This window comes from Ambystoma mexicanum, chromosome 2q, assembly GCF_040938575.1.
Source record: "Ambystoma mexicanum isolate Mex_15411 chromosome 2q, UKY_AmexF1_1, whole genome shotgun sequence".
In the NCBI taxonomy this organism is placed as follows: Eukaryota; Metazoa; Chordata; class Amphibia; order Caudata; family Ambystomatidae; genus Ambystoma; species Ambystoma mexicanum.
The window spans coordinates 114356689-114378108 of NC_090924.1; the positions used below are offsets into that span (position 1 = coordinate 114356689).

At 45.2% G+C, this 21420-nt stretch overlaps 1 protein-coding gene across 2 annotated transcripts in view; it reads left to right on the plus strand.

The window, feature by feature from the left end:
• Window positions 1–6323: 6323 nt before the first annotated feature.
• JPT2 (Jupiter microtubule associated homolog 2) overlaps window positions 6324–21420 on the plus strand; it is a 181732-nt gene continuing 166635 nt past the window's right edge. Inside the window, exon 1 of one of the 2 annotated variants that reach the window (XM_069646977.1) lies at window positions 6324–6506. In XM_069646977.1, the coding sequence (XP_069503078.1) occupies window positions 6451–6506 (56 nt within the window). In that variant the 5' untranslated portion in view covers window positions 6324–6450. The remainder of the gene's footprint in view (window positions 6507–21420) is intronic. The other variant, XM_069646976.1, reaches the window with a different exon arrangement.

Genomic DNA, 21420 nt, shown 5'->3' on the forward strand with positions numbered 1-21420 from the left:
CAGTCTCCACCGGTGCCACATCTTCCAAAGGCACTCCCCTAGCATGCAAGTGCTAACCCCACATCTCGATTTCAATTACCTAAAAATGTATGGATATGAATGCAGGTGCTAACAGTGACATGACTTCTCATGGCCATGCTAATCCCTATGACATTGGTTAAGGCAAGGGGGGGGGCAAGCATCTTCCCAGGCCTGTGTTGTGGTAGTGAGTTCATGAAAGAATAGCAATGAAAGATATCGGCCCCCGGAGCTAAAGGACAAGACACTGCACACTTGTTGGTCAAAACACGTAAGTTTAGCTGGGTTCCCAAGCCTGTGTTCAAAAGAGATATAACAATGTATGTCCCTAGGCAGTACATTCACCCATATCATAATGAAGGTCACAAGTTGGTAGGAACTGAACATCGAGCAGTGAAGACAAAATGAACAAGGTACAATACTGTCCCCCGTAGGATAAATTGCATTAACAGAGCTTCAATTGCTAAGAAAGAAGTCATACAAATCATCATTACACATGAAGTAGAATCGTTAGGAGTCAGTGATTTTCATAGAAGCTCACACATAACCCTCACAGCATGTACACAATAGTAGTAAGGACAACTTTATGAAATCACAAGTTATATAAGTAAAAACAGTATCCATGCCATTGTAAGAGAATGAAGTTTGAGGGCAGCTAAACCCTAGCACATAAGGTCAAAGGCAGGCCCAATGAAATCATGAGAAAGGAAGGACAAGCAAGTAATCTTTACAACAACAAGTTGCAAAGTGGCCTGGCAATGAGTAGTTCACGCTGATGAGAACAGTAAGACGGTACCAACCGTTTAGGTCAATGGGAAAGGATGTTAAGTTATAATTTCAATGTTACACTGTCACACATCACATAGGGATTTCTTGAAATGTACGTACTCATTCACTCCACACATACTCCTCTTTGAACCAGCAAGTACAACAAAACTTAAATGATACTTGTTTAAAAGAGTGTTATCCAATCAGAAAACCTGAGAAAGGAGATTATCTCAATGCAAATGAAGCAACAGTTAGATATTTTAATAAAGTGACGAGGTTAGAATAAACCAATATAGTTAGGAAACGTATGCAAGCCCCTAAAGTGCAAATGACAATGTCAAATCAGAAGCCTGGAAAATATGAATAAGTCAGAACATTTGTTGTCTTTTCTCTTCTGTCATTTCTTATAAAACCAGCGGCCATCTTATGTTTTATAGTGGAATGTCTTTTTAGATGATTCCCTACCGAGGCTGTAAAAATAAATGTGTTTTTTTCTCATATGTCGTGCATTTATTTTGGGCTCTTTTTGATTGATTGTTACTACTTGTGAGTGGGTCTTGCTTACGGGCTTGTCACTTATCTGCCAGAACTCCACCCCCCTCTTTCCCTAATATGGACCCCCACACCCACCAAGTGGAATCTTAAGAATATTTTTTTTCCATGTCCAGCATTGTGGCAGGTTTTCCAAGCAGGAGATGAGTGGGCGCCCCCAGACCTAATTTTGAAACGAGCCCATGAGCACCTTAAACCGGCCCTGACTAGTAATGCAAAGTTTTTACAAAAGCAGTGCATGCTTAGGGTGACCAGATTTAAGAAGTAAAAAAACAGCACAGGCCAACTAAAATAAAAGCAGGACTAACTCTTGAAAGTGGCTGTGAAGGCACTACACTTCAGTAGCATTTGGAGAAGAGGGTTTGAGTGTTACTGTTCAAAGAAACACATACTAATTATAATTAATGTATCACAAACTAACACTATCTTAAGTTGTAAAATGCTGCATTTCTTATGTACGAGATTATTCCTGCCTGCCAGCTATGAAGACCTACTATAAAAAACCGGGACCTCTGCTGTTTCCAATGTAGCATAATCTCAAGAAAGGGGGACAGAGCACTAAATAGCGGGACGCTCCGGGACATCTGGTCACCCTATCAGGGCCGTCACTAGGAGTTACAGGGGGGGAAACTGCCCCGGGCCTCACACTTGTGGGGGGCCTTGCGGCCCCCTCTCCTAAGTGGAAGGCAGCACAGTCTCCCGTGTTCTTTATTCACACGGGGGACTGTGCTGTCTCCTCTCTGCCACTTCAATGATTTTGCTGTTTGTTGCGAAGCGGTTTGGCTCCGCAACAAACAGCAAAATAATGGGAGACAGCAGGGCTCAGAAGTGGGCTCTGCTGCCTCTGTCATTCAGCTGACAACGTGGACATGCTGAATGACAAGAGAGGACTCCTCTCCTGTCAGTCAGTGTGTTCACGTTGCTCAGGGTGACCACACTGACTGACAGGAGTTCTCTCTTGTCAGTCAGTGTGTTCACGTTGCTCAGCGTGACCACGCTGACTGATGGGAGAGGAGTTCTCTCTTGTCAGTCATTGTGTTCATGTTGTCAGCGTGATCACGCTGACTGATGGGAGAGGAGTTCTCTCTTGTCAGTCAGTGTGTTCACGTTGCTCAGCATGACCACGCTGACTGATAAGAGAGGACTCCTCTCCTGTCAGTCAGTGTGTTCACGTTGCTCAGCGTGACCACGCTGACTGATGGGAGAGGAGTTCTCTCTTGTCAGTCATTGTGTTCATGTTATCAGCGTGATCATGCTGACTGATGGGAGAGGAGTTGTCTCTTGTCAGTCAGTGTGTTCACGTTGCTCAGCATGACCACGCTGACTGATGGGAGAGGACTCCTCTCCTGTTAGTCAGTGTGTTCACGTTGCTCAGCGTGACCACGCTGACTGATGGGAGAGGAGTTCTCTCTTGTCAGTCAGTGTGTTCATGTTGTCAGCGCGATCACGCTGACTGATGGGAGAGGAGTTCTCTCTTGTCAGTCAGTGTGTTCACGTTGCTCAGCATGACCACGCTGGCTGATGGGAGAGGAGTTCTCTCTTGTCAGGCAACATGTCTACGTGTCGGCTGCGTGGGTGCTTTTTAAGGGTGCATGGAGGTAAGGTAAGTGTTTTTTATTTTAAATTAAAAGTGTATTTGTGTATTTAAATAAATTAGTATGTATATGTGTATATGTGTATGTATGAATGCATGCATGCATGTTGGTGTTTGTGTCAATGCTGTGTTTGGTTTTATGTACACATACATGTATGGAGTTGTGTAAGTGGTGGATGAATGCATGGGTGAAAGTGGTTTTTGTGAGTGTGTGTTCAGCACCACCCCTAAATGTAGCCGCCCTATGGGCCACTTCATTAAGGGGTGGGTTCATGGCATCAGAGGTGCACCTAGGCTAAAATGTCAGGGGCAAGGGGACTAACACTTCAAATGTTGGGAGAGGCGCTAACGTCAGAGGCTGTGAGAAAGGGGCAAACTTCCTTGTGTGGGGGCACCTAACATCTTTCCACGTTTCGAATGAGACTATTCTGGTAAAGCTTCAATGTTACAAGCAGCTAACTCTTGCCTTTATTTCTGAACCGTCACACTTAAGGACTGCTGTGAGAATGAGACGTCTCATGTCACCACTTCCCTTCTAATCACTCCCCTAGCATGCAAGTGCTAACCCCACATCACGATTTCAATTACCTAAAAATGTATGGATATGAATGCAGGTGCTAACAGTGAAATGACTTCTCATGGCCATGCTCCCTATGGCAATTCTCACCCAGTTCCTGCCCTCCAAACCCAAAACACCGGAACTCTTTGAGCTAGCTTTAAACATGCCTTGCCATCAAACTTTGCCCTCAATGTGCCTGCAAGTGTTTTCTCAAAGGAGTCTTCTGAGAGTTCATGACTTCATTGGAGTTGTAAACACGTAACTGGTGTAATAAAAATGTCTTAATCAGGTCTCCCTTTGGCCACTCAATTTAAAAACACCCTGCGTGTCTTTCGCTGAAATTCTTTTAAAAATAAGCATAGGCAAAGCCAACAGTTTTGGCTTGTGTATAAGTATTAGGCATTTACCAGGCACTGCTATTAGCTGCTCAGGTACTCAACCATTTTGCACTGGCACTATCAATGGCCAGCTAATACCAATACAGAAGTGCCTTTCCCATGCCTACACGAATGCCCAAACTGTTAGCATTGCAAGTGCTCCTTTTGCTTTACCCTTGATGCACAGGACTATGCATCAAGTTAAAGCAAACATACTACTTGGCTAAATTGGCCCACATTGAATGTAGGCCAATCTAGCCAGTAATAACACTTATGGTACACAGTAAGCCTGGATATACTTTCTGTGGCATGGCATTTTTACTGGCTGGGAGTCCGTACATGGTAATAATGGCATATATTGATGCAGCCTGCATGGACATAATTAGAACAACCAGCATGAATATATTTTTATAATAGCATATCTCGCGTGGAAAGGCGGCATGAAATGTATTGGAAAATGTTCCTATGCACAGTTTCTGATTTGCAACTATTGGGAATTTGCATGTGCTTCCATACAAAACAAATTGCAAACTGTATGGATTTCTACCCAATTATGCAAAGAAAGTGCTGTCAAATGCATACTTTTAACCCAATGTTTCAAACATTTTCTTGGGAGTGAGAACCCCCCTCAAGCAACCCTTGTTTGGTTTGGGATCCCTCAGTGTGCTCTGCTGATCCTGCCTAACTGGCACAAACATTTAAGCCTCTTAAGTTCAGAAATGTACCAGCCTCCACTGTACATCATTTCTCACTGTGTGTTTTAATGCGCACACAGGAGCAGGGTGCTCCTTAATGATATGATGTGGCATGTATAACGTGCCTGTACACAAGTGTTTCTAGGCGCGACAAGGCAAGGAGGGAGGAACAAAAGAGTAGGACAAAACACAGATCTTACTAGGCCTTGTGTCATTCAGATCGCGCAAGTGCAGGGACGGGGGGGGGAAGAAGTGGCTAGGGTGGGGTAGGATGCAGAAGTTCAGGAACAAAGGGGAAACAAGAGTGCAGCCAACGGGTAGCAAGTGTTGGTACTCATAAGTGCAGCCAACGGGTGGAGAATAAGAGCAAGAGCGGGGACTGTAGGGTTACAGTTACAGACCACAAGTGCAGGGGTTCCAAGAGGTAGTGCGGGATTGAAACAGGACAGACATGGACCTGGGCCCGAATTCAGAGCTTGACCAGGTGACCAGTGCATGGATCAGGCAGGTGATCAGCAAGGGAGAGGAAGAGAAAAGGCCGGAGCAAATACACAGGTCTTGAGGTGCTTCCGGAACCGGAGATGGTTCTCCTCAAGTTTCAGCAAGGCAGGGAGGCTGTTTCCAGAGGGAGGCCCCAGCTGAAGAAAGAGATCTCCCCTCAACTCTTTGCTTGGAAAAGTGACTGACCCTCAGAGAATTGGGGGTGGCGCAGTGGAGAGCTCATGCCATCTTATATATATTTATTCATATAATAAAAAAGTTAGTCTGGCATGAACCTTTCTTCAGTAGAGAAATCTAACTTTGCTATAGTTGATTTGGAGTTATAGTAATAAACTATATTTGGGATCCTGCACACAAACTCAAGGGTAGATTTCTGGAGTTTCCTGTTTGCGGATGTGCAGCCGCTGGCCGAGTGCAAAAAATTGTAAGGGGGCCTCACCAAATGTTTTGGCCGGGGCCTCACCACATCATAGCTCTCAACCATTTGTGTTGCAAAGGCGGGTGAAATCACCCGATTTTGTTTTTGGGGGGTGAGACGCCTATTGGAATGAATGGGCGTGCAGGAGGTTTGGGGGTGAGTCAGCCCTTTACAAGGCCGGTGACACTCGCCAAAAGCGGGTGAGTTGAGAGCCATGCGTGGCACATCTTCTGACAGCCCTGCACCCTATGCATGTGATGTGTGTCCATGGTAACGAAAGTAGGCACACACGCGGCAGCACGCCACTTTAAAACGAGTATGATGTGAGTGTGCACACCTTTAGCCTTTGTCTCATCTCGAGATATGCGAATGAGGTGCCCCGGGATACGTGCCCGCCGTCTGAGAGGTTTAAATCCGGCGGCCATTTTGAAATGGTTCGTTTTGCGCTTACTTCCAAATGACACAGCATTAATCGAGCAGATTTCAATGATTTAGTGTCACCTAAACTCTTCATTTAAATTTTGTTACACACTGTTCAGCTTTAACTTTCAAATAATGAATATTTCTATCATAAACGTTATCGTTAAGAACATTTGTACGTTTACAAGTAGCATTTATAGTTTAAAGACATTTAAATATACACGCAGTATTTTCTCTAAGATGCTTCTATTAATGAAGAAGCAAAGCCATGTCAATATGGTGTCGTCTTTTTCGTAGCAGTGGCGTTCTTTCATTGCTCTTGGGCTTCAACGTTCCCAATGTAGAATGTTCTAAAAAGATTCTGGATCCGTTTAAATCGTTGGTTGGTTGAATGTGAGATTGGCAGGTACGTTCGACCAATAGCAGTGCCTCTGTTTTTTACTCCGCACATCGCGCCACTTCAATTGCGCTCGGCGAGTTTACTGAATACAGAAGAGAGGTAAGCACAGCTGCTTGAGGATCAGGATAGAAGAGCCCGTCACCCTGTCATGACGTCCACCAACACTTACCAGTGGCTGGAAAGCACCGGCAAGCCCAGCTCCCGGTGAGAGCCTGAAATGTGCTCGATTATTCCCATCCGGGGAGATCGTAGCAGTCCTCTCCCGTTGCACAGTGTGCTTCCTCTTTGCCTATTGGGAGTGTGTGGGGAGATGATATATTGGTGATCCCTCCCGATTCTTTTTGCACTGTCCCTCTCCACCCCGGAATGATCATTTTATGAGCCCTTCAGACCCCTGTTTCCCCCGCTCCTTTTTACTTGCCTTGAGCTTCTCTCATTCTACGCAGTTTTCGCACGCAGGCGGGCAATGCAGGCGCTCCCTTCTGTTCTTTTGACACCCGGCCCCCACAGAATTATTCATGAAGATTCCCTCCCAAATAATGCGTAACTGGACTGGAACTCAAGTTAACTAAAGCCCCCTTTTCTTGGCAGCTGTGAAACAAAAGAATGAGTATCTTCGTATTATTTTCCAATAAGTGACCGCATATTTTCCATGATGTTTTGTGATGGCATGGGTGCATGTTAGTTATGTCAGGTGCCCCATGGTTCCTCCAAACGGGAGGCGGCGGGTGTGCCCTTAAGTGTTGTGATAATTGGGTTGGGTTTCCATGGCAGACTTACGATGCCGTTGACAGCTGAAAAGTAGCGAGATAAGCGTGTTGCGACTTGTCTGCAGCATGCACCTTGCTTGGCTGATCTCGGCTTTTGATGGCACTAAATGTGACTGGACCGATTGCTAATGTGCGATACGATCTGAAGATTTAGCAGTGGCATTTTTTTTTTTTTGGACTCTGTTCCACCACCCTCCTGCCCCCAGTCATTTCATATTAGTAAGCTTGTGGTATGGTGCATTTTTAAATATATATAGTTGTAGGTTCCCTGGGGACTTCTCAGTTGCTTTTTATGTTCACGCCTCGTCAGGTGGGCCATCATGTGGAATACTCCTGTGCATTTTACTGAATGTGTATGTCGTGTGTGTAGGGATATGTGTGTAAAGTTGCCCTAGTCCATTTTGTACCATGATCGATTGGCGCTGCCAGTGGTGGAAATGGGTGTCTTGGAATACCAACAATTGGAGCTGCGGGGTAGATGTATATAAACAGCTCAGAAGCCAACCGCTTGCTCAAAGTGAAGACTAATATATATATGGGTTGAGGTATTTCTTTCCGATGTGTATATTTAACGTACAATACAATCGTACATTGGGTAGGAAATCCTTTCTCGCCTTCTTTTATAAACATGTTTAGTGTTTGTGTCGTATGGTCATAGTTGAAGTGCTAAAACTATCAGGTTATATTTTCAAACTATACGTGTAACTGTACTATTTTTCTCAAGCGTATACTTTTGTGTGAGGCGCTCCGGGATGCAAACAGTGCCTGCATTACTGTTTTTTAGAAATTTCTTTTGCAGTGGCTTGCCTGCCTTCCCATTTTTTTTGTTTACTTAAAGTCCCGATAGAATATGAACGCAGAGCATGTCTGACGCCTGCTTGTCAGTTAGACTGTATGCTTGCATGCAAGGGGCACACTTTCGACTATCCTTTTCGCCCCGGTTCGCAGATGCTGAGTGACCTTTATCATGGCTGACCACGCCCAAGTGGGCAGCATTACCTGACAGAAAATCTATCCAGTGTTTTTTTGGTTGGAAAAGCCGAGCATTTTTTCTGAACGTTGTCAGCGATTTGTATGGGCACTGTTGCAGTCTTATTTAAATCTGAAATTGACTGCTGGCAAATTACCTTGTGGATTATGCTGAACATGCCTTTAACTGCAATGAACGTTCAGTGGTAATGCAGTTCCGGTGGTGGGGTGGGGAGGGGGTGAATGCCTTTCTCCTCTGGGCTGTTTCTCCTAGTGGGCCCTAATTTACAATAAAGCACCATGCTCATACAAAAAAAATGGTTTCTCCCTAGAAATGTAATTTGTTGCACGGGTTAGCTGTCGATAGTAGGGCCGTTTTGAATCGGACTGCCGGACACCCCACCGTAATCGAGCAACAGGGCACATCACTCCTAGCTCATGGCGATATTCATTACTAACATGCAGTCTCTTGCCTATCAACATAGGACATGATAACGAGGCGGTTGCAGGGCATTGTCCCCGACACCTATACGACAGAACTCGCACCACAATGTCTGCACTTTCCATTAACATAGCTCCAGCCCTTCATTAGTGTTCCCTCTTAACCCTCTGCAAATTATCAGATTTGGCCCAGCAGCAGATGAAACTGTGTAGCCTAGACTAGAGGGAGAGATGGTTCGAAGAGGCAGAGCATTTTTGGGGATGTGGGTGTCCCTGCAGTCTTTTCAAAGGCCTTTGGCACTTGGGGACTTTGCCTGTCACTAGGCATCCTTTGTCGCTTGGTGTGCCAAAAACAAGGTTCTCTTTAGTGTTACACTCCTTGCTTCACCTGTTACCTCCCAGTAAGGTTTTTGGTTTGGCCTGGCACAGTTCTTCCTACACGCTCAGTGCGTGGCCATTAGAGCATTCAAGGGTCTGGGTTATGGTTCCTTTGCAGAGCTAGTTGTGACTTGGCCTTTTTAGACTTTCAATCTTGACCATCCCTGTGTCAGGACCTGGCCTCCCATTTGAGATTGGCCCACGATTCTTTAAGCATTGCAAGGTGACTCTCTTGGGCCTTTAGCTGTGGCCAACCTGAAGTTCCTTTCTGTGAATAATGGTGTTCTTGGTGCTGATAACCTCTGCATGTTTGGTAGAGGAGATGAGGGGGGCTCTTTGCACACATTACAGTGATCCTTTTTGCCTGGCGGCAATCGCTCTACACTACGACCCAAACTGGTCTCTCCTTTTCACCTTTCCAAGAGATAGTTCTTTTGTCACATCTCTTGTTGGAGGAGTCTGGTTAATTGGCTCTCTTGAATGTCAAGGAGGTCCTCCTTACCTATGTTTAGCGCACAGTTCTATGGAGATCAGTTTTTGTTGTTAAGTTTGGGCCCTCAGCGAGAGGTAGGAAGGCTTAAATCTTGTCCATTGCCGGGTGATTAAATCATACTTGCATATTCTCGGAGGGTTTGCACTGTCCGGCGGGGGGGGGGCCAGAAGAGGTCAATTCAGTGTTTCTCTGCCTCCTGGGTTGAGGCTAAGGGATCCTCCATCCAGGACAACTGTTACAGGCTCGTCCTGTGTCCCCACTGCTGTGTCACAAATAATACACAGGAAAGCAAAGGTACACAGAAATAGCCTGTAATGCAAACTGACCAGCGCTTGAGACTGCTGCTTACTGCTCTGCCCCCCCCCCCATTCACCAGCCTGTCTCTTATTTATATCCACCCTTGAAACGGCACGCAGAATATCAAAAAGGTCCTTTTCAGAGGAAAGGGGGAAGGAGTATAGCCTGCAGTTGCGAAATGCTTTCACTGCCATATCTGCTAGGCAGCCTCTGGCTTTGGGGATTAGAGGGTTTGCACTGTCCAGCGGGGGTCCAGAGGAAGTTGGCTCAGTTTCTTTGCCTCCTAGGCTGAGGCTAAGGGATCCTCCGTTCAGGACATTTGCCAAGCAGCCACATGGACGTTTCCTCTTGCATTCGTGCAGCACTACTGTCTGCACTTTACTGGACATGCGGACCAGCAGTTTGTGTTGCAATGTAGCACTCGGGAGAGAAGAATGTTTATTGTATAATTCACTGGGTGTGCAGTATCTTGGTCTTGGAGTTGGTTTGTTGTTCTCAACATACTTAATTCTTTAGTGCACTTCATGAGTAAAGAATGAAACGAGGAAGTAAGGCCTGGGATACTTTCTGGTAATTTTCCTTACACCTAGTCTTGCTCTTACATGTTCCAGTGCTTATGTCCGCCGCTCCCACTTGGGGAAGGGATATGGATGTCCTCTTGGGTAAAGAACAGGAGGATCGTTGCTAAGTGGGGCCATATCTGGGATGCCGTATAGACGCAAGCCTCTGAGCAGCTCATCGAAGCAACTTGGAGTAAGCAAGATGACCACTGTGTATGTTTATGCTTAAACCCTCAACAATTGAGCATCATCAATTGGTTGCTCAGTTTCATCTTTGAACCTCTGAAGTATTGCAGGCCGTGGCACTATTATGTACATCAACCGGTTTTCTTGTTCTTATTCTCCAGATGGATGTTTAGATCCCAAAGACATTGCAGCTGGTTATCCCAAAAGTACCAGCTCCCTCAGCCATATAGAATATGTGATTGGAACATGTCGAAAGTCAGTGAGGTACATCATGGGGGCAGATTGAACGTTTGCACCAGTGCTGAACATTGAACAAATGCATTAATTAATCTTGCTGCTTGCATAATGGGGCACAGAGCAAACTGATTTTTTTCTCCAAATGTGTAGTATTTAAAAACGTCAACAGTAGAGCATACACTACAAGTTGTTTTTGCTAGGTTTTGAAACCCCTGCCTAGAGCCCCCTCTCGAGCAGTAATGCAAATGTGTGCACAAGCACAATATTTGGGGCAGTAATTGGTCTTCTGCAATAATGTTTTGAGTCTGTTTAAGAATATGACCCATCCGGGATTCCGGAACTGTCAGCCTCGGAGAAGGCAGTTTAGATGCTGAGCTCCTGTGCCTGCTGAAATACTTATCCCAATCAATATGGCAGAGATTCCTGAACCTGCTGATACTATACAGCCTGCTAAAAGACAGAAGGGTGAGGAGGAGAGGGATGATGAGATTTTGGATCTGCTTAAAAAATTAACAGTGGATGTCACAGATATCAAATCAAGGTTGATAAAGGCAGAGGAGAGGTTTATGGACCTAACTGTCAAGGTAACTGCTGTTGAAGATCATCTTAACCTGATGGATGACAAAATGCTGCGTTTGGCTGATCAAGTGAGGCAATTGGAGATTAATAATGAGAAGCTATTGATCAAGCCGTCTGAGCAGGAACATTTCTCAAGGAGAAATAACATCAGGATTGCGGGATTTCCTGAAAATGCAGAGAGAGGGAAGCCAATCTCCTTTTTAGAAAAGGCACTGGTCTCCATGCTACATTTGGATCCTAAGATATCACTGGACATTGAGAGAGCTCACAGGTCTCTTGGTAAGAAGCCAGCCTTGGGTCAGCGTCCTAGACATTTTAATTAAGTTTTTACGTTTTCCAATGAGAGAACTGATGCTGAGGAAATCTCGTGAAATTGGAGATCTTGCATGGGGAGGGAATAAAATTATGATTTTTGCTGACCTCAGTAGAGATGTCATGGAAAAAAGAAAGTGCTTTGCAGTGGCAAAGGAAAAGGCACGGCTCAAGAAACTGAAGTATTATATGATTTACCCAGCAGTCTTTCGTGTGGTTGTGGATGGCCAATTACATTCCTTTTCTGATCATAGGAGTGCAGATGCTTTGTCGGATTTATCTGATGTGAATTGTGAGCCTATGGAAGCTTCAACATCATCATCCATAAATCCAAAATCAGCAAAGAAGAAGAGCTAAAAAGACAGAAAGAACATTTTTTTTTTTTTGATGTATTGCCATTGGATGTTTTCTTTTTAATTTATTGACCTAATTTGTCTTTGGATTGATTCTTGGTGCATTACACTTTAGTAAAACCGTTGGAGTTGTGTATTGATTTAATTGCGTGCACGAGGACATTGGAATCTTTGCTTCTTGGCCACTGAGTAAAGCACCTTTCATACGTGCCCTCATGCACGTTGTTTCCGGGTAGTGAGAGGATATTCGTTTAATACGCGGACCACCGTTGCCTGGATTGTCTTGTTGGTGTGAATGGCGGCGGGGCGAAGAGGGCATACGAACATCAGGTACTGTGGACGCCTCCCACGCTGTGTTGCCTTTGCATGTGCCAGCGTCAGCATACTGTAATTCTGCCGCTTCATTGTCTTCCCACGCCGCCTGCTGCAACCTGTACAGAGGAAGAAAAAAATTATAATAATGCGAGTCATTTGAACTCGCCACTGGGCTGTGTGCGCTCCCGTGTCTGCTCTCGCACAGGCTCCCAGGTCTGGCATCAATAGTGCTTGTGCCGCCGTGTGTAGTGAAGTACACGGGCCAACCCATCCCTGTGTCCCCTTGGGATGTGCATATGTTCTGTTCAGGGGAAGGGAGCGAACAGTGAATGGCAAATGCTCATCGTGGCTTCGTTCTGAGAGAGCGGCAATAGGAGCCGTGAACATCACAGCGAGGCCAGGTATAAACACCTGTCATGAGCACTGCTCCCGAGAAGCCAAGTCAAGCCCAGCATCCCTGGAAGCAGGCTCACGACCCTCGTCCCCGGCTCCAGCAAACCCCTATTTGGGGCCCTTTGGACCATGTCCTGGCGCCTCTGGTGCCAGGCTCATAAGGAACCTCAGTCCCGGCGCCAGGGGCGCCGGGCTCATAATTCTTGCAAAGGTGCTTGGGTGGACCTACCTGTAGCAGACCATGCTGCATACTCACCTTTGCAAATGCTGGCAGGGTGAAGTCCCCAGCCTTCTGCTGGGAGGAACTATTCCCTGAACTGGGACTACTTTCTTACCTGGGTGGGGCTGGTGCCACTCCTTAGCTCTGGAACACAGGAACTCTTTTACCTGGGCGAGGCTGAGGAAGAAGACACCCAATCACTCCAACACTATTTAAACCACACCCGATTGGGGAAAACGTGCTTCGCGTTATTCTGCATCTGCAGCAGGACGCTCACCGAGTCAGCTCCAGCATTCCAGTGACATCTCCAGCTTCAGCTCAGCAACCTGTGGAAGAAAGACACGAGAACTATAATTACCATCCAGGAATCCAGACACTGGCAGAACCTGCAAGCAAAAGAAACATAAGGTTAGCAAGTTGCAACACGTTCGCAGCCGCGCTCGCTTACCTGATCCATCTGTGCTTTCACGGATTCTTCGTGGCCTTCTCTTCAGCAGCCTAACGGCACCTGTAAAGACAAAGAACATTGTTAAGTAGGAATCGGGTGAAGGCGGCCGCATTTACTTTTCTTACCTGCTTTTGTGCGCGTATTACGATCTCTTCAACCGCAGCAGCCCGGCACCTGAAAACAAGAAAAGACATTATTTAAGTGCCATTAAAGACTGCAAGAAAGCCTAACACTTGCGTGTTTCCCCACGTGCATCCGCGACTGGGAAAACGCCCGCAACATCTCAAGACCTGAAAACAGAAAACCAGGGACATTATTGGTGTCATTGGAATTCCCAATGACAGGGTCATTATTATAAGGTGTCATTGGAATTCCCATACCTACGTACAACCGCACGTGTCGCGCTCTCAGTGACCACGCCCTCAGCATCCAGGCACCTGAAAAAGACAATGCAAAGACTTCATTAAAGGTGCCCATCTCTTCAAGACTATAAACTCTTTATACCTACTGGCATCCGCTCCGCTCGTGCAGTAACGGCGGCATCACCTTTTGGCATCTAAGCACCTGTGCCACTTCTAAGGCCACAAAAGACTTGGAGGATCTCCAGTGACGTAACTGGAACCGACGCACCCCTGCATAAGTCGCAGCATGGAGAGCCCAGCATTTATACGCCTAAGGTGAGAGCTCACCAGGACATTGGACTTTCGGAGAGTTGGCGATTAGTGAGGAGGAAGTCCAGCCAACGGTCATTAACCCTTTTTTCTTCCGCCTGCAGAAACCTTACCCTGCAAGCCAGACGGTCAATAAGAGGAAGCCCAGTCCAGAGAGTCATCCGAGCTCTACGCTTCTCAATTGAAGAGACTATAACAGTTCAGCCGGGACCAGCGCCTCCGTGGGAATCGGGTGAGCGTTACAACACCGCCCCTTGCCCTGGCTCATCTCTCGCCCTGCCCACTCTATCGCCGTTATCTAAGCAGCTCGCCCCTGCACCCCACCGCCTCTGGTCTCCACCCATTGGGGGGTTGAGTGGCAATAACTTGCATGCTGCCGGGTTCCACGCGTGATTCCTGTTGCCGATCCATGAACCCGATCCATGAACCCGTCCATCGCTGAAAAAGTTGGTTCCCAGACTTTTTTTGTTTGTTTGTTTGCAGTCTCATTTCGCCGCATCCGCACTGGGCTGTGAATATGCCCCCTACAGCATGCAGGAGTTCTGCATGTGAACACATCATATTCACAGACTATTAACAGTGTGGTGTTACTTGCAGCTGATTCCCTACTACCAGTGGTTCCTGCATCTCCTCTGCATGGGAGAGTGTTGCTAGCTGCGGGACTTGGACTGTATGATCAGATGCTGTGGTCCTTGTTACGGGATTCTTGTGGGCAAACATATTAACACATCTGGTCGTTGCTGTGCACCTGCATTGGGCGGGTTGTGCTTGTTTTTCGGTTGGGATGAACAGCTACGTTTACCGTGGGTTTCATGCTGGATTCTTCGTATATGTTACCCCGGATGGGCTGTTTCCTATTCTATATATGTTTTCTGATCTGGAATCTGTGTATATAGTTGCAATTGGTATATGGAAAGCATTTTCTGCAAATGGGATGGGGGGAAACTCGGGATACAATTGTGAGACTGCTGTGAGTTACGATGTATATTGGGGTGCATTTGATGTTACGGACCACGTTGGGGGAAGCGTACAGTGTAAAGTGTGGTTCAGTGTGGGTAGGAGGGAACCGTGGAGACCTTGACATGAAGTTTCAGCAACCTTGTGACACCTCTAAGGTGGCAGATATGGTGATGGTGTTGGTGATTGCTGCAGGGACTCCCCTAGTCTTGCATGCCCCGTTGACCAACGTATTTTACAGGATCTGTATGTTACTCTTGGGTTGATGGTGGAACGCTTTTGATCCGTTAGCTAACGCTGATTTGAATCTAATCTGGTCTCAACGTCCTGGTATGTGCTAGTGTGCAGGCTGATGCATATGTGGCTTTAGTTTACGTTCCGTTCGAGAGGTGCCTCATGCTGACCTTTACTTATTTGTGATGGAACTGGTTGGTAGTTAATTTATCAGTGAGCTAATGACTTTAAATGCACCATACACTGTTTGCAAATTCGTGTTACGGTTGAGTGTTTTACTGTTTTGTTGATGTTTAACGCCTTGGGATGGCGTCTTCCAGTGGGGAGAGATTCTGCTGGTTCTGCTCTGCTTGTTATGACTTTTTTTTTGGTGGGTTGATTATGTTTTGAGTCTTGGGTTTCTGTGTATTTAGTTTGAAGTTCTTTTAGGGAGGGTTTTTCTTTTATTCCTATGTTGTAAATGGTAATTGAGAGCTTAATGCTGGTTGGTTTGGTGTAGGTTCTGGGACTTGTTACTGAATACGTTTGAGGAGGAAATTATATTGGAGAAATATTGGGCATAGGGTTCTGGGGAGATGGTTGGAGTTGGTTTTGACTTTGTATATAATGGTATTTTGTTGAAACGTAGGTTATGTTGGGTTTCTTACAATCGATGCTGTCTTGAATGTGTGCATGTTGTCTTTTGTTGTATGGGTGGGGTGGGGGGTTAATAAGTGTGTTGCTCCACTCTGTGGAAATAGCTTGATGTTTATAGTGTTTCGTGGATGGTTTGTGGATGATTGGTCGTTTTATGAGTACCTGTGACGATATGGAGTGTTTTAGTGTGTTATGAAGAGGCCTGTTTCATTATGTACTTGGAATGTGAAAGGATTGAATTGTATGCAGAAAAAGAAAGTGCTGGCTAAACTTTGGAGGGAAAAAATTGATGTAGCAATTTTGCAAGAAACAAATTTGATTGATGGTACCGGTGATTCACTGACTAATTCGATATATACAAAGGTTTTCTTAAATTGCTACTCCTCTAATTCCCGGGGTGTTGGAATATTGTTGAAGAAAGGCTTGTATGCATGTGTTGAGAAAGTGAGTATGGATGGCGAGGGGCGTATCATACTTCTTGATCTTAAATGTGAAGGCATGTTGTTGACAATGGGGTCTATATATGGACCATGTGCGGGTTGGGGGGGGCTTTTTTGACTCGCTGAAGAGGCTGCTTGGTGACGTGAGAGGTGAAATGATTGTTTTAGGAGGGGATTTTAATTGTGTGATTGACCCCAAGAAGGATAGGTCCTCGATGTGCAAATTTACTGGAGGAAAGTCAAGTAGGGAGTTTCAGGACTTCTTGGAGGTTTATGATTTAGTGGATACCTGGAGACATTTTCATTGGGGGGGGATAAGGAGTTCTCGTTTTATTCGCCAGTGCATAATTCTTATTCTAGGCTTGACTACGTATTGGTGTCGGATAGGCTAATTCGAGAATGTAGGGGAAGTGTCTATGGGAGAACGACACATTTCGGTTCACTCAATGGTAATGGCTAAGTTTGTTATTAGCTGGAAGACAGAGGCCCAGTAGGTGGAGGTTGAAACCGGTTGTGTTAAATAATCAGGATGCTGCTGATGCATTGCTGAATTTTATTCCAAGTTTCTTTGAGATGAATGGGGGGACGGCAGATTGCATGGTGGTGTGGGACGCCTTTAAGGCTTCTGTTGGAGGGGAGCTGATGAACTGGACTGCAAGGTTGCGTAGGGGTGAGGCCAGATTGATGGAACTTGAAAGTGAACTTGGAGATTTACAACGCAGTTATGCTTTGTCGGGAGAGAGAAATATTCGACTCAAGATCTTGGAGGTTAAAGATCTACTGAGAAATGAGGTGAACTCGCAGGTTGAAAAGGGATTGTATTTCATGAGGCAGAAATACTGTGAGCAGGGGAATAAGGCAGGGAAATAGTTGGCAAGTAGATTGAAGAGTTGTTCGGAGAGGGTGTATGTTCAAAAGATGGTTGAGTCTGGAAATTTGGAGATTAGGAAAGATTAAAATTGGGGAATGTTTTTGCGCTTTTTATACTAAATTATACACGGAAGATATTAAGCCTCAGGTAAGCGATTTTGATAGGTTCTTTGGAAAAATTGAACTCCCTGTAATTTCTGAAAATGGTAGATGTTTTCTGGAGGCGCCAATTACTGTTCTGAAGGTTTTGTCAATAATTGGGGAGATGAGTGTAGGTAAATCTCCAGGGGTGGATGGTTTGACGGTAGAATTTTACCAAAAATTTGGTGAGGTGTTAGCACCGCGTTTGAGTGGATTATATACGTTTTTTTAAAGGAAGGGAGGTTGTGTGACTCCATGAAAGAGGCTATCATCACGGTGCTCCCGAAACCTGGTAAGGATGTGACTAGGTGCAATAATTATCAGCCCATCTCCTTACTTAATGGGGACCTCAACATTTTTACGGACATTCTGACGGTTCGGCTTAAAAAATACATGGGTGATTTTAGTGGAGCGTTCTCAAACAGGATTCATGGAGCGAAGGTATGGATATGATGATATTCGGACATTGTTAGATATTTTGAGTTTGCTGGCCTCGGAGATAAGGGATATTTTGTTGATTTTTTTTTTTTAGACGCCTTTGATAGGGTGAATTGGGGCTTTCTGAATTATACACTGTCAAAGTTAGGTTTTGGTCCTTTTTTTCTTCAGGCTGTTCAAGCTCTTCAGAAAGGCATGTCGGCAAAGGTATGGGTGAATGGGGTGTTTTCTGCGTCATTCTCATTGTTTAGGGGCACTCGCCAAGGCTGCCCCTTGTCGCTGCTGTTGTTTAATTTGGTGTTAGAACCTTTTGTTGACGTATATACGGCAGATGAGATGTATCAGAGGGTTTGCGGTGGGGGATGGGGAAGTAAAGGCTTTGGCTTATGCGGATGATGTGGTGATCATCTTGAGTGACACTGCTGTTGGAGGTCGAGTGTTACGGGAGGTCTTTGAAGAGGTGGGTAAACTGTCTGGGTATCGGATCAATTGGGATAAAACGGTGATATTTCCGGTGAGGGCTTCGCCTGGATATGAACAGCTGTTGGGGTGGGACTGTCAATGGGAATATACTAGTGTGAAATATTTGGGTGTTTTATATTACTCAGGATTTTGGGAAATTAGTGAGTTTTAATGTTGATAAAATCATTGAAGTTCTTAGGCGGGACATTTTGAGATGGGAACGTGTTAATCTGACCCTTTGGGGCAAAGTCAATGCTATTAAAATGATTTTGCTGCCAAAGATTCTGTATGTAGTTCAATCTCTACCTGTGCATTTTACCAAGGAGCCTTTGCTCGTATCGATTGTTTCAAGATCTTTTGTGGGGAGTTGGGAAGAGGGCCAGGATTCCCTGGTACATTATGGTCAGGAATGTTGAAGATGGGGGATTTGGGTACCCGGTTTTGAAAAATTATTGTAATGGTTTCTTGTTAAAGAAGGTGTCTAGTTACACTGATATGGATCTGCTTCGGATGCCGTGGTGGGTGCAAATTGGGAGGCAGCGGTTTTTGCCTTATGATATTAAATGTTTATTTTCTTTTGGGAAGTTACCTAAAAGGGTACAGTATTTGAAATCGGTGTTGGCTACCAAGGAGGCGTTGTCGTCGTGGATTGAGGGTACTGGTCCGGGGCTATATCTTTATGAGGAGGCTTCACTTTGGCTTAATCCTGGTCTGCAGTTTAATAATAGAGTACTGTCAGAGGAGTTGGATTCAGAGAGGAGTTTTGACTATTGGTGATGTGTGGAATGAGGCAGGGGTAGTACCTTTTGGGGTTTTAGTTTAGAAATTTGGTTTACGGAACAGGGAATTGAGGAGGTATGATATTTTGGTAGCTTTACTTTTGGAACGGAGGAGAATTGAAAAAGCCAGAGAATTTTGATATATTGGAGATGGGATTTCAAAAGGTGTCCACGTTTATGCAGTTTATTCTCCTGGATGGGCAATGGTTGGATTTGTGGGAGGAGTTGAGGTTATCTTGGACAGAGGAGTTGGGCAGGGAACTCGCATTGAGAGAATGGAATACGGTTTGGAGAGTGCCGATGACAGCCAAAGTGGATTTGCAATTACGTTACATACATCAAAGGATATTTGGTAGGATTTATTGGACTCCGGCACATATGTACAAATTGGGTTTAGTTGGTGATGCTTTGTGTTGGGGTTGTGGGAAAGAACAGGGTACACTGTTGCATATGTTGTGGCTTTGTGAAAGAGTGGTACGATTTTGGAGGGAGGTTCTTGACCAGATTGACCAGATCTGGGACATTGTCTAACCACGCAATCCCTTCGCAGTTATATTTTTGTCGTATGGAGGTGGTCGTGATGTAGGTTGGGTGACATTGTGTGGGGTGCGTATTTTTGTTGGTGGCGGTTAAACAGGTGTTGAAGGTCTGGAAGACGCGGAAAAAGCCGACGGTGGAGGAGTGAATTTTAGATGTTAGAGCTTTATCAAGATTTGAGAAAACGATGTTTCGCAAACAGGACAAGGCAGACCTTTATAATGACATGTGGGAGGGTTTTAATGACCTTTATGGATAGTGTTGGGTTGTGTTATGGAGTGGAGTGCAATGGTTTCTTTCGGGTGCTATGCGTATGGGAGTGGGGGGATTTGTGTGGTTTATGTGGTTGTTTTGTGTAGTCTTGTTTGTCTGTTATTTGTTTGGTGCATTTGATTTGATTTTGGATACTTTGGTGGGATATGGGGTTAGGGTGTGAAATTCTGTTGTATTGCTTCCCGCTATTGTGTATTTTGCAGTTCAATGACTTATGATGATGCTCCTGTTTGTAGACTATTGTTGAAATTGAGAAATAAAGAGTTTTAAAAAAATTAAAAAAAGAATATGACCCATCCAAGCAGACATGAACAAAACTCTGGTGGGGGTTCTCCAGGAATGATGGCCAGCTTTATGTAATCTCTTAGGATTTGATCAGTTTTATTTTTGTAATGGTCTGCAGTTACACCACACGAAGAATATTTATTGCTAGAGCCCAGACATCTTCTAATGCTCTGCAGTGACGACCATGTCCTCCTTCTCTATTTGGCATGCTATATGAGCACATTGAGAAATGTTGGGATAATTTGGTCCTCAGCAGATTTATCATTGACTTGATAAATGAGGTCACAAAGGGGGGGGGGGGGTTTGTTAGTGGTTGTTGAGGTATACTCTGCAGTTCATCCAAACGGAGAAGGAGGCTGCAGGGGTTGGCACGCTTATTAATGCACATTTGCATTATCTTACTGCTCTTTGAGGTATGGCAGATGAGCTTGAGCACAAATGTCAAGTTGTGCAAAATGGGGCTCTTAATCTCATCTTCCAAATACATAAATGGTGTACCATTTCCGCATATATGCACAAGCTTAATTGGCTTCCAGCATGTCGACGGATTCTTTGTAAGATCTTGTGCTTGGTCAAATAAAACTCCTTCCGTCTGGAAACAAAGGTCTGTTGATTCATTCCTCGCCCTCTGTGTATCACGAGAAGGATCATGGTCTCTCTGTGGCAGGCTCTAGACTCTGGAACAGATTGCCAGCGGGTATCTGAACTTTGACGTCATTAGGCTCTTTTAAAAAAAAAAAAAAACATTTTTGTTCCAATAGTAGGTGGTCTAGTTTTTTAGGTTGGTCCCTGTTAAATCTGCTCATATGTGCAGCTTCTTCCTGTCTATCTGAGGATATGGGCTGTATAAATGAGCTAACAATGTTACTTCCCAGGGCGAAGACAAATTATTTACCTCCTACGGTCAGACAGTAGGCAGGTCTGTGTAGTTATCCATCTGTATACCATGTTGAATGGTGTAGCGGATAAAGAATGGGCCCTCCTATGCAGGGCTTCCTCCTTGCTTTTCACAAAACGTCATCAATGGCGTGAAATATACCCAGCTGGGATTCGGAGGTGCAATGGAAGGGGCAACACTAATGCTTTCTGTGGGACTACAGAACCTCTTTTGAATAGGGGAACTCTGTGAGGTCAATGTCCTATTGACTGGGGTCTGCAGTCACTGCCAGTGAATGGAACCTGTAGACCAGAAATGTGAGGGCTCCGGAGCTCTAGCAAGTCGGAGTCAGTTATTGGCTAAGAACTGAGACGCTTTCCCTTACTGGCAAGAGTATCGGGTGTTGGCTAGTAGAGGACCTCTCGACTCACCCCAATGGCTCCCTCCCTCCGTTTCACATTCCTATCTTCACACACCTTCAGTTACTTTTATATCCTCTGCTGCAATTCATGTTGCTCCCGTGTCTTTTCTGTCCAGTGTTACACCCACAAACCTTGATCTAGTTTT